Source organism: Alexandromys fortis, unplaced genomic scaffold (assembly GCF_014885135.2).
Source record: "Alexandromys fortis isolate MF-2015 unplaced genomic scaffold, M_Fortis_MF-2015_v1.1 scaffold_312, whole genome shotgun sequence".
Classification (NCBI taxonomy): domain Eukaryota; kingdom Metazoa; phylum Chordata; class Mammalia; order Rodentia; family Cricetidae; genus Alexandromys; species Alexandromys fortis.
In genome coordinates, this window is record NW_026068184.1 from 222,094 (window position 1) to 234,900 (window position 12,807).

At 39.0% G+C, this 12,807-nt stretch overlaps 1 protein-coding gene across 1 annotated transcript in view; it reads left to right on the top strand.

Moving 5' to 3' along the window:
• Baz1b (bromodomain adjacent to zinc finger domain 1B) overlaps positions 1–12,807 on the top strand; it is a 63,527-nt gene that overhangs the window by 15,409 nt on the left and 35,311 nt on the right. Inside the window, exons 4-6 of the mRNA XM_050129280.1 lie at positions 3,154–3,355; positions 6,402–6,523; positions 8,920–9,117. Of these exons, the coding sequence (XP_049985237.1) occupies positions 3,154–3,355; positions 6,402–6,523; positions 8,920–9,117 (522 nt within the window). The remainder of the gene's footprint in view (positions 1–3,153; positions 3,356–6,401; positions 6,524–8,919; positions 9,118–12,807) is intronic.

Genomic DNA, 12,807 nt, shown 5'->3' on the forward strand with positions numbered 1-12,807 from the left:
AAAAAACAAAAAAAAAGAAAAGCATTGGATATATCTGCAAGATGGAAAAAGATGGGGGGGTTATAGCTGCTGGCTATATATCTGCCATCAAGGGTCTGTGGAATATTTGCCTTACATGAGCAAGGGCCTAGACTCCATCCCCAGCACTGAAAATAAAACACTCAAAATAAGAGAATAAAACAAAACAAAGATGGAACAAAAAATACTTGATGCAAAGGATGCTTAAACTCATTTGTACTTTAGAAATCAAATCAAAGCCATAGTCAAGATTATTTTATACATATGAGATTAGTAAATCTGAACCATTGCCGAAGTTTGCTAAGAAAATGAAACTATTCTTGCATTGCTTTTTGCTCATGCTTTTTTCTCCCTTGTTGCTGTATTGTGTCTGGCACTCAGAATCTTGCACATGCTAAGCAGGTGCTTTACTTCTGAGCCATATTGCCAGCCTTCATTCATCACCTCTATTGTGAACACTGCAGCTCTTTTGGTGAAAGATTTGGAATTGCCAATTCAATTGAATATGCATATACTTTGAGCTTTCACTCTTGAACATTTATCCTCATAATACTTCCTCAGGATACTTGTATGAGAACAAACACTCTTAGGGGGTGGAGAGATGGCTCAGCAGTAAGGAGCACTGACTGTTCTTCCAGAGGATCCAGGTTCAACTTCCAGTTTACATGACAGCTCACAACTGTCTGTAACTCCAGATTCAGGGAATCTGTAACTTAAATTGGCAAGACACTAATACACTTTAAAAAAAATTTTTTTTAGTATTATTCATAATAGTCCAAAGAGAAAATAACCTTAGGATCCTCAGCAGTTAAATAAATATTTTTTTAGGGCCTAGAATACTCAATGGCAGAAAGAAATCACAGAAGAATATAGCCTTGATTCCATATACAGAAGTCAAAACAAAGAAAAAAAAAGGAATGGTTGTCAGTCTCTGTGAGGGAGAGAATGTGTTTTGGTTAATTACCTGTGTGGATATGCGTATGTGAATATAGGTGTCCATGGATGTCAGAGGTATCTGGTTTTCCTTGGGCTGGAGTCATAGGTTGTGAACAGTTCAATTTGGGCACTTTGAACCACTCCCAGGTCCCCTGCATTCTTTAATAACTGAGCATGTGCTTGTGCGCGCTGCCCGCCCTCCCTCCCTCCCACACACCCTCTCTCCCTCCCTCCCTCTCCCTTGTTTTCATGTATTTTTGAGGTAGGATTTTTATTTTGCCCAGGCTGTTATAGAAATCCATAGAACTCAGCTTACCTTTTCTTGTGTCAGCCCTCCTGCAACTTCCTCTAGAGTTCTGGGATTATAGTCATGTGCCACTATTCCCAGCTAATTTAGTTCCTGTGGTAAGACAATTAATGCAGTAGACTAACATCCAAATATAGACCCAGACAACTGATTTGTAACAGGCACTGAAGGGTGAGTAAGTGGAAAAAAAAGAGTCCTTTAGCAGATAGGTTCTGTAACGATTGGATATTGATTTGTGCAGTTTATTTTTGAAAAATGAAAGCTCTCATCTGGGTATGGTTATGCACACTTGTAATCCTAGTACTTGAGAGAAAAAGGACAGGAGAGTTACCACAAGGATTAGACAAGTCTGCTCTACATGATAAGGTCCAGGTTGTGCAGATCTACAGTGAGACCCTCTCAGAAAATAAACCAAAAACATATAAGTTCTTGAACTGTACTTGGCATACATTTTAGGTTAGCACAATTTCTCTTAGTACATAAGTACATGAATTATGCAATAAAATATTGTCATTTATTTTACTTTATGTGTATGAATGTTTTGCCTGCATGAATATATGTATACCAAATGTGTACCTGTTGGATTCCCCTAGAACTGGGGTTACAGATAGTTGTGAGCCACCATATGGGTGATAGGAATCAAACCCCTGACCTCTGCCAAGAGCAAGTGTTCTTAATTGCTGAGTCATCTTATCAGCCCCCTATTTTAAAATTTTCTTTTGTTGTTGAAACAGGGTCTTGCTGTGTAGCCCAGACTGACCTTGAATTCACTATATAGGAGATGCTGGAAAGGTCCTGATCTTGCCTCAGCCTTCTGGGGATTATAGATTATGACTTGGTACTTTTGTACCAGATCATTTTGTTTGTTTGTTTAGTTAAGTGGTTCGCAACCTGTCGGTCACAGCCAGATATCATACATATCAGATATTTACATTACGATTCATAGTGGTTTGCAAAATTATTATAAAGTAGCAATGAAATAATTTTATGATTGGGGGTCATCACAACATGAGGTGTCCACAGCATTTGGAAGGTGAAGAACCATTGGTTTAGTTGATTTTTGAAACTGTCTTTGAAGTCCATGCTGGCCTTTAGTTCACTATTGCAGATTGGCTTTGAACTCAAAGCAATTCTTCCCCACCCTTACAAGTGCTGGAGTTATAGACATGATACTGTGTCAGGTTCATTTTATTTGTTAAGAAATAAAAATGGAAATCTGAGAAACGAAGTTCACTATACCTAGATACTCGAGAGTGTTCGTGAATTTTGTTTGCTAGGCATCCTAAGTCACTGTTTATTGCTGTGAAGAGATACCGTGATTAAAGGATCTTTTTTTTTTTTCTTTTGAGTCAGGGTTTTACTGTGGAGCTCTGGCTGTCCTGGAACCCTGTAGATCAGGCTTCCTTGAACTCACAGAGATCTGCCTCCTTCTGCCTCCTGAGTGCTGGAATTAAAGGTGTATTAACACCACCCAACCTAAAGTAACTCTTATAAAAAGAAAGCATTTAACTGAGAGGGCTTGCTTACAGTTTCAGAGGCTTAGTTTATTGTCTTCATGGCAGGGAGTATGGAAGCACATATAGCATGGAACAGTAGCTGAGAGTTGCGTTCTGATACACAGGCAGAGAGACAGACAGGCATACCGGGACTATCTTGCAGTTTTGAAAGCTCAAAGCCCACCCCCAGTGACACATTTCTACTCAGAAGGCCCTAATCCTTTCAGATAGTGCCATTCTCTGGTGACTAAACATTCAAATATATGAGCCTATGGGAGCCATTCTTACTCAAATCGCCATATTAGGCATGTATACTACTAGGTCATGTTTTCTATTTCTTTAGATTTCTAAGTCTATTTATTAAGTATCTCTTAATTTTCTCTATCATTTGTATAGGTTGGAAAGGAGAAAATGCTGAAGGTAAAGATTGTGAAGATTCATCCTTTGGAGAAAGTTGATGAAGAGGCTGCTGAGAAGAAATCTGATGGGTCTTGTGATTCTCCATCAAGTGACAAAGAGAATTCCAGTCAAATGGCTCAGGACCACCAGAAGAAAGAGACAGTAGTCAAAGAGGATGAAGGCAGGAGAGAGAGTATTAGTATGTATGATGCTGGCCTTGCTCCTGAGTTGATCTAACATTCTTTAGCAACCATATGCATAATTTGTTTTTATATAGGCATGATTGTATTCGTTGTGATTCAAAAAGCCACTGAAATATCCATGTGACTTAGGACTTAAAGCTCCCTAAATAATTAAGACTATTCCTAACCAAGATGGTAAAGAAAATTGTATTTCTTTTACTCTTCTTTTTTTCTTTTGAGTCAGAGTCTGTAGTCTAGGCTGGCCTCAAATTTGGAGAGGTTCTCTTGTCTCTGTCTCCTAAATTCTAGGATTACAAGTGTGCACCAACATACACCCAGGACTCTTTCCTATGCTTTAGTTATTGTTGTTTTTTGTTTGTTTGTTTGTTTTCTGGAGACAAGGTCTTACAATATAGCCTTGGCTGGCTTGGAACTTACTAGGTAGACCAGGCTGGTATGGAACACACACACACACACACACACACACACACACACACACACACACACACACACACACACACACAGAGAGATAAGCCTGCCTCTGACTCCCTACTGCTGGGATAAAAGATGTGTGCCATCATGCCTTTCCCTCTTTCCTCTTAAAGCTGAGAGCATGTACATGTGTATAGAGAGAAGGCAGTGATCTAGGTAGACAAAGCACGTTCTAATCCCTCCTGTTCTTTACAGTGTAAGCTAGTGTGATGTCTTTCAGATACTCCATTTTTCTGTTTGTCTCTTTGTATCTGACTATCCTAGGTAGAAACCTCTTGAATTCTGAAACACTGCAATATCCAAAAATAATTTGTTCAGACCTGGAGACTAAAATAATTAACAGTTAGAGTAACTAAGACCATTGCTCATTAGAAAATGTGCTCTGACAGTGCTACCACATCCTAAACACTTATCATTTATTTAATTTTGACTGTTTAGATAAGGAAATTAACTGCAGTAGTTATGATGGCACAGTGTTTGTTATGTATGATCTGTATCTGTTGATCAAATAATTTCACTTCACTAGTTTAGTTGCCACTTTGCCTGCCATCCATTCTATTGTGTCCAGATGTTTTGGATCCATACTGATTATTTTAGAAGGCCTTATGGTAGTCTAAAGGAAACTTCTGAGGCTAGCTGTAACTGGCCTTTCAGTGTTGTCATTTCATCTATTTTTTTCTGTTCTGTTTTCAACGCATATGCCTACCATTTCCAGTTTCTCTTCTGAAGTTTTATTATAAGCTTATTCTTTTTGTATTATATGTGTGTGAGTCTGTATAAGTGTATATACTATATGTGTGTAGGTGCACAGAGGTCAAGAGAAAGACCCTCTCGATCAGAGTTGCAGGTGATAGTGAGTCATCCAGTGTGGGTTCTGGGAGCCGAACCTGGGTCCTAGAGGAGAACAGCAAGTGCTCTTAGCTGTTGAGCCATCTCATCGGCCCTCAAAATGAGGGAATTCTGATTACCTGAGGTTGAAAATTGTTTTCGTGAGGTGGGAGGAAAGGGTTAATATATGGGCAGGAACATAATGTGTTAACAATGTGTTCATATTTTGGCTTGATGTTTTATTCTTTGTTTTTTTTTATAACACTGGGTCTCTTGTGACCAAGACTAGCCTTGAATTTCTGATCTTCCTGTTTGTACCTCCCAGTAGTTGGGATTATATATAGGTGTGCACCACCATGTCCAATGATACACTTAGGTCCTGTTTATCCCAAGATTCTTGAGAATATTTATTGTCTTCTCTTCCTGCTGACCAGTGGCTGATTCCTTTGTACTGTTATGATTTAACTTCTGTCTTTTTACATTTTTCTACTTCTTTGCTTTGGGACAACTCCTGACCTGTCTGCCTCTACCTGGAGAAGTAGGCTTGTGCCGCTCTACTTGGCACCTTTCCTTCACCAGCTCCTTTGACAGCCTAGGACTGTAATTTGCTGTAATCCATACTTGCCTTACTCTTGAGTTCTGGGGCTACAGGTGTATGAAATGTTTGCCACCAAGCCTGTATTAATTTCTGCCTTTTAATGACTTATGATACAGTTTCTAATCAGGTTACAGATGACCTCTTATTTGCCAGGTACAGAGATTTTTTTTTTTAAAGACTTGTTTTACTTTTTGAATTTTAAAAAAATTTATGTGCGTGAGTGTTTTGCCTGCATGTATGTCTGTGCACCACTTGCATGCCTGATGTCCTTGAAGGCCAGACATTTTCAGATTCTGTGGAATTGGAGTTTTGGAGTTACAGATGGTTGTGAGCTGCTTTTTGGGTGCTGGGAATCAAACCCAGGTTCTCTGGAAAAATAGCCAGTTTGGTTGTTGGGTTTTTTTTTTGTTTTGTTTTGTTTTTTGTTTTACTTTATTTTCTGTTAATGGTTTTTTCACCTGCATGTATATCTGTGCACCTCATGCATGCAGTGTCCACAAAGGCCACCAGAAGGCATTAGAGTCTCCTGGAACTGGAATCACATATGCTTGTGAGTCATCATGTGAGTGCGGGAACCAGATCTCTGTCCTGAAAGAGCAACCTCTGAGCCATCTCTCCAGCCCCAGTTGTTTAATTTTTTTTGTTAGATTTAACAGTGGCAGTTATCCTGATATATTTAACCTTGTTTTATTTACTTATTTATTTCATATGTATAGGTATTTTGCCTACATATATATCTCCATCATGGATGCCTGGTGCCCACGGAGGCCAGATAAAGGCATTGGATTCTCTCTGGAGTTACAGACAGTTGTGAACCACCATGTGGGTGCTGGGAATCTGGTCCAAGCCATCATTTTAGCCCATAAGTCATACTCTTTTTAGGTGTTTAATGCTTACCTTCCAGAGTGTTTCTTTTCTGTACTCTCACAGTATTCGTGTTTGTCAGACTGTATTGTGGCATTGTAGTTATTTACCTAACTGACCTGCGTAGATTAGCTCCTTAATTTACAGGTATTACATCCATCTTTGGGTCACATCACCCAGTAACTGGTGTAAGTGAGGAATTGAGTAAAGTTATTAGTTGTGAGTGAATAAGTTAAATTAAAATAATTTATTATTTGCTACTTTTCTGTTGATTTGACTAGATGACAGAGCACGTAGGTCTCCACGAAAACTTCCTACTTCGTTAAAAAAAGGAGAAAGGAAATGGGCTCCTCCAAAATTTCTGCCTCACAAATACGATGTGAAGCTACAAAATGAAGATAAGGTTGGTTAAACCTCTTACATTAATAGATTTTAAGAAAATATACGGGTGGTTTTCTTGGAGAAAATGTGCTAAGGAAAAATGAAAGAAATGTCTTCATTACAAAAATTTGGAGTGTTTTCTGACTTTTTTCTTCAGAAGGTAGTATGCCTTTTCTTCATAGGAAATAGTGGATTGAAGAATAACTTTGCATTTGAGAATCTCAATTTGAAAATGAACCGTTGCTCTTAGTCATGTCGTTAATTATAACGTAAAAGAGTTAATTATAACGTAAATGAAGTTACAAGACAACTCCCGTAGTTAGTGCTTTTATAAGGGATCCTGTAAGACTTCAAGCTAATAAGCTGTTATAGTCAGTATCCTTAACATCATTTATACAACTTTTTACTTTTTAAAAAAAAAAAAAAAAACTTTCTTACTCAGGTCCTGGATATTGAACTCAGGGCCTTGCTATGGTAGGCAAATATTCTTTACTGAGTTACATCCCCAGTCTTTTTCTTGAGATATGTGTTTGACTTTTACATTTTTAATTTTTCTTGTGGGACTAAGGTTCAATCCCAGCTCTTCCTGGAGTTAGACAAGTACTATCACTGGGCTATTTCCAGTCTTGCTTTTTTATATTCTTTAATATGTTGAGAGTCCGGATGTATTTACAAACAAGAATTTATTTCTTAGCTTTTATCCTAGTAATTGTGAGATGGAAGCAGGAAGATCAGGAGTTGAAGGTCATTCTTTGTCGCACAGTGAGTTTGAGGGCAGCCTGGGCTCGTGAGACCTTGTGTCAAAAAACCAGTTTTAAGTTGTAAATAGAATATATCGTTTCATTGATTATATCTTAGATTTAAGAAATACTGGTATATTCTTTCTGGTGTTTCTACATATACATGAATAAATTTTAAGCTTAATTGGAAAGAGGACTAGGATGTTGAAAATAATTGTGTTTGTTTTCATAGATAATATTTTTATACAAAAAATCTGCCCGGCCCTGTGTGGTTTAACCCTGGGAAAGATCTTCTATGGCAAGAACTGCCAGCCAATTCTTTTGTTTTTTGCATTGAGACAGAGTCTTGCTGTATAATGTGGCTGCCTTAAACCTGGCTGTGTAATCCAAGTTGGTCTCAAATTTGTAACCATCATTTTGCCTCTGTATCCTGAGTGCTGGGATTACAGGAGTTTGGCATCATGTTTTTTGTTTTTGTTTTTGTTTTGCAGGTTTGAGGGGGGGACTTTTGTATTGTTCTGTTGCTCTCTCCATTGCTTAGAATTTTGACAACTCTTACTATTTTATAGTTGGTGGTCTGAACACATAGCTGGATAGGTAGATTTCTTACTTCTCATTTAGTGATTAGCTAGTTAAAACATGCTGGTGAATCTCATCTACTTCCATTTATTTTCCTAATGATGGTACAAATTGTTCACAAGTCATAATAAGCTCTGGTTATGGGAAGGCAAAGTGTGAACAAAAAATAAATGACCTATCATCCCTCACTTGGAGATGATCATTGGTGAATATGAATTTGGTTATCAGTAGTTAGGACTCAAGTGGCTTTCAAAGGTAAAAAAATAATATAATAAATGTATTTTGTGTATCTTTTCCCTTTCATTTACTTAAGCATCTGTGGTTTCATTAAATTTTCTTAAACTGTAAAGTGAAATGGTAGCATATAAAATAGTCACCGGAGCAGCTTATGAAACATGGAGACTCCTCAGCTCTCCTGCTGGTACTGCCTCTGACTGGAGTTTTCGGTTTGGTGAGGCCCAAACAACTGCTTTTTTTTTTTTCTTTTGTGTGTGTGTGTTTTTGTTTTGTGGCTTGTTTGTTTGTTGTTTGGTTTTTGAGACAGGGTTTCTCTGTGTATCCCTGGCTGTCCTGGAACTCACTCTGTAAATCAGATGGTGCAAATTCAGATATTCACCTGCCTCCCGAGTGCTGGGATTAAAGGTGTGTGTTACTTCCACCACCACCCAGTTTTCTTATGTAATTTTGAGAGAAGATCTGGCTATATGTTTCCTAGGCTAGCCTACAAGCTCACTGTCTTCCTCCCTCAGCCTCTCAGTACTGAGGTTATCTGTATGTACCAACATGAACCCTTGAAGGACGGATCTTTAGGTAATCCTCATCCTCTTTTCCTACTAAAAGACTTTCCATTTTTTTCCTAGGATGAAGCTATAGCTAGAGAAGTTGATGGTGTGGAGTTTGAAAGTGTACTCATTTTAATTGACATTTTTATTGGAATTTTAAGTTGAAATTCTATCTCAAAAATTTGCCGTTTCTAATTTATAGGTGCGCTTACCCCCCACCCTCCCCACCCCAGCACTCCCATGAAAGGCTGTATTTGTTTTTATTGCCTACCTGCTTCTGGCCCCAGTGCTGAGTTCTTTGTTACCTTTTTACCTAGATCATCAGCAATGTGCCAGCAGACAGCTTGATTCGAACAGAGAGGCCACCAAATAAGGAGATTCTTCGGTACTTTATTCGGCATAATGCCTTACGTGCTGGTACTGGTGAAAATGCACCTTGGGTGGTAGAAGATGAATTGGTGAAGAAATATTCCCTGCCTAGCAAATTCAGTGACTTTTTACTTGACCCTTACAAGGTAAGGTCCCTGTTAATGTTGGACACTTAAGTAGAACATTGCTAGATAAGCTTCTTTTTTCTAGTAACTCACAGTAGAATTAGATTTATGGCAGATTTTGAACTCTTCAAGACAAAGTTTCTTTGACTATCCTGGAATTAGTTTGGTAGATCAGGCTGGCCTTAACTCTCAGAGATTCACCTACCTCTGCTTCCTGAATGTTGGAATTAAAATCTTGTGGCACACTGTCCAGATAGAATTTGAACTCTTGTTTGTTTGTTTGAGACAGGGTTTCTCTGTGTAGCTTTGGAGCCTGTCCTGGAACTCTCAGAGATCTGCCTGCTTCTGCCTCCTGAGTACTGGATTAAAGGTGTGAGCCACCAATGCCCACTCAGATTTTGGACTCTTTAACAGTTGATAATTCATTCAGGAGCTGAAGCAGAGACCATGGAGGGAATGATACTTATTGGCTTATTCCCTGTGGCTCCCTTGGCTGCTTTCTTATATAACTCACAGCCATCTGCCCAGCCATGGAGTGGCACCACCCACAGGAAGTTGGGCATCCCCGCATCAATCATCAATCAAGAAAATGCTTTATAGTCTTGCCTGTGTGCAGCTGTTGGAAGCATTTTCTCAATTGAGGTTCCTCTTTCCAGAGGAAATTCTAGCTTAGTTAACAAAACACTAACCAAGATGTTAATATTTTATAAAGGAAAACTGAGCCAAGTGTGGTGATATATGCCTTTAATCCTAGCACTTGGGATGCAGAGGCAGACAGCAGACAGATCTCTGCATTCAAGGACAACCATTGCTAGAACCAAATAAAAGTGGGTGATGAGCCAAGACTTTGGCCTAGTCCCTCCCCCTTATTTATCTATCTATCTACCTATTTATTTATTTATTTATTTTGGTCTCCATTCCTCTTACCTCTGTGTGTGAAGTTATGGGCCCAGTATCAAGCACTACATTAAAACAAAATCTAAAAAACCTTCCCAGGTAACTTACTAAAACTATATAGAGAATGAGGTAAGTTCTATATGAATATTACCCTCAAATTCCTACTTTGTTGTATTGAGTGAATGAGAAGAGTAGGAAAGGTTGGAGTTGTCTCTCGGTGGTAGAATACTTGTCTATTGTGAGAGGATCTGGTTCCATCCCATTTTCAGTGAATTTAAAAAGAGAGAGAGAGAGAGGAGAGAGAGAGAGAGAAAGAGAGACTGGAGCTGTGTTCGTGTGGTAACACCTGACTTTAATCCCAGCACTCAAGAAGTAAGTGAATCTCTGTGAGTTCAACTGTATAGTCTCTCTACAGAGTAAGTTCCAGGACATGCATGTCTACATAGAGAGACCCTGCCTCAAAACAAACAGATATAAAAAGCCCAATGTTGAAGCCTGTGTGGGTCCAACACAGATAATTATCTTCCCTAACTGGACTGGTACGCAGTCGCGAGGAATAATCAGACACAACTTATATGGTCATTAAAGAAGGGCAAGATCTCTCCCGTTTATTCTCCAAACAGTTTATATATCATCCCATAAATTGAGCAGGAAAACACCTTAGGCTGTATCCTAGGTAACCCTGGTGAATGGCCTTTAGTCACGTCTGCATCTACCTGTATGTTAGCTGTCACGTAGGCCATGAATTAGCATATCTATAAGACTTCCTCCAAATTACCAAGAAATAAGCATCAAACATGCTGACCAGTTTCAGCCAACACCTCTCCTCAGGAGATCTACATTTCTAACGAAAGAAAGGAGCAGTACATCCTTGCTATTGTTATGCAGAGACAGCTTGTCTGCAGAGCTACGTGATCAGCTCAGACTGGGCCTATGGCTTTTTTGCCTGGCTGCTACACCATACAGAAATAGGGGCCTACAGCCCAAGCTACTGAAATAAGAATTAGGTATGTGAGTCGGGTGTTAGTGGCTGAGTGGTTAAGAGGGCACTTGCTTCTCATTTAGAGGACCCAACTTTAACATACCACGTCAGGCAGCTCAGAACTAGCTGAGACTTCACATCTACAAATCTGACGCCTTTGACCACTCAGCTCACCTGCACTCGTATATATAATCACATAAACATGCACACTACTGAGATGCCAGGTACTCAATGTTTTCTAAACTGAGTGGTGGTGGCGCACGCCTTTAATCTCAGAACTCAGGAGGCAGAGGTAGGCAGATCTCTGTGAGTTCGAGACCAGCTAGTTCCAGGACAGGCTCCAAAGCTACAGAGAAACCCTGTCTCAGAAAAAAAGGAGAGAGAGAGAGATTGACAATGTTTTCTAATTGGTCTGACTGCTTAGATATACTGCTTTTATTTTATTTATTAAATTCAGTTTCAGATTGAATTGCTGCAGATTATTTCTGTTATTATAGATCACGAAATGTTTTCTTTGACATACTGTCCTAGTGGTACTGTTCTTTGGTGGGAACAAAGTAAAATACTATATACTCTGTTTTTCTTTTGGCCTCTCATGTTTCTGTCATAATTATTTAGCCATGAGAAAGCGCCTTCACCAAAAAATTTTGCTGTTTTTATTCTGGTTTTTCCACACCCCCTCCCCCATTAGTCGTACTGAATTGTGCTGAGTGGAAGATAGGGAGACCCTTAGCACATAAGTGGTTTTATACTTTTTCAGATCCCCCTGAGTCCAGCCATGCCGGCTCCCATTTGGCTGTGACTGCCAGCATGCTCCATGCTGAGATGATCCAGCTACTGAAGGACTGCTCATTCCGGGAGCCGGCCTGTTGGGAGGGGGTTGGGTGAGTTCATTTCTTCATTTTTTAGAAAAGAAATTTTTTTTAATGTGGTACGACTTGATAAATAGTGGCTGGAACTCGTCTCACTTAACTAGCTGTCTGAATTATTTCTTCTTAACAGTGCATATCTAAACAGAAGTGAAAGAAGCTTGCTTTAAATTTGAATTATTTAGAAATAAAATAAAAATAGAGTCATTAAATTGGACATTCTAGTTCTAATGATAGCTATTAAAAGTGCCTATAAAGAAAATCTTTGTAGCTTGATTGGTCCCTCCTTTTTTTTTTTTTTTTTTTTTTTTTTTTTTTGGTTTTGAGACAGGGTTTCTTTGTGCGATAGTCCTGGCTGTCCCATAACTTGCTTTGTAGACGAGACTGGCCTCAAACTCAGAGATTCGCTTGCTTCTGCTTCTGCCTCCCAAATGCTGGGATTAAAAGAGTGCACCACTGCCTGGCCAGTCTCTTTTTCTTTTTAAGACTTTAGGGCATATTCCTGAGCGTCAGCTGGAGCCTTGTTATGTTTATACTGTTGTGCAGTTGTTTGGGCTGCTTGAGCACCAGCCTGAAAGCATCTACTTGTTTTCACTTACTGCTGGGTTTTGCAAGACAGTCTCAGAAATACTCTGCTCTTTGAAGTACTCATAATATTGTCTGTGAATCGAATGTAACCTTGAATAAGATCCATTTTTGCTTATTTCTCTTTAACTTTTTTTTTTTATAGTTTTTCGAGACAGGGTTTCTCTGTTCTCTTTAACATTTTTATATTTAGTTTTGGGAAACTACAACCAGGAAACTCTATATTGGGGGAATGTATCCCAGGAGTCATGATTAGAATTCAAGTTCTTTAAGATGATAAAACCTCTGTCTTGAGGCTATTGGAAAGCAAAACATTCAGTTTTAGTTGGGCACTAAAGCAGCCAGCTAAAAGACATAGTTAATAGTGCTGTTTTTTTT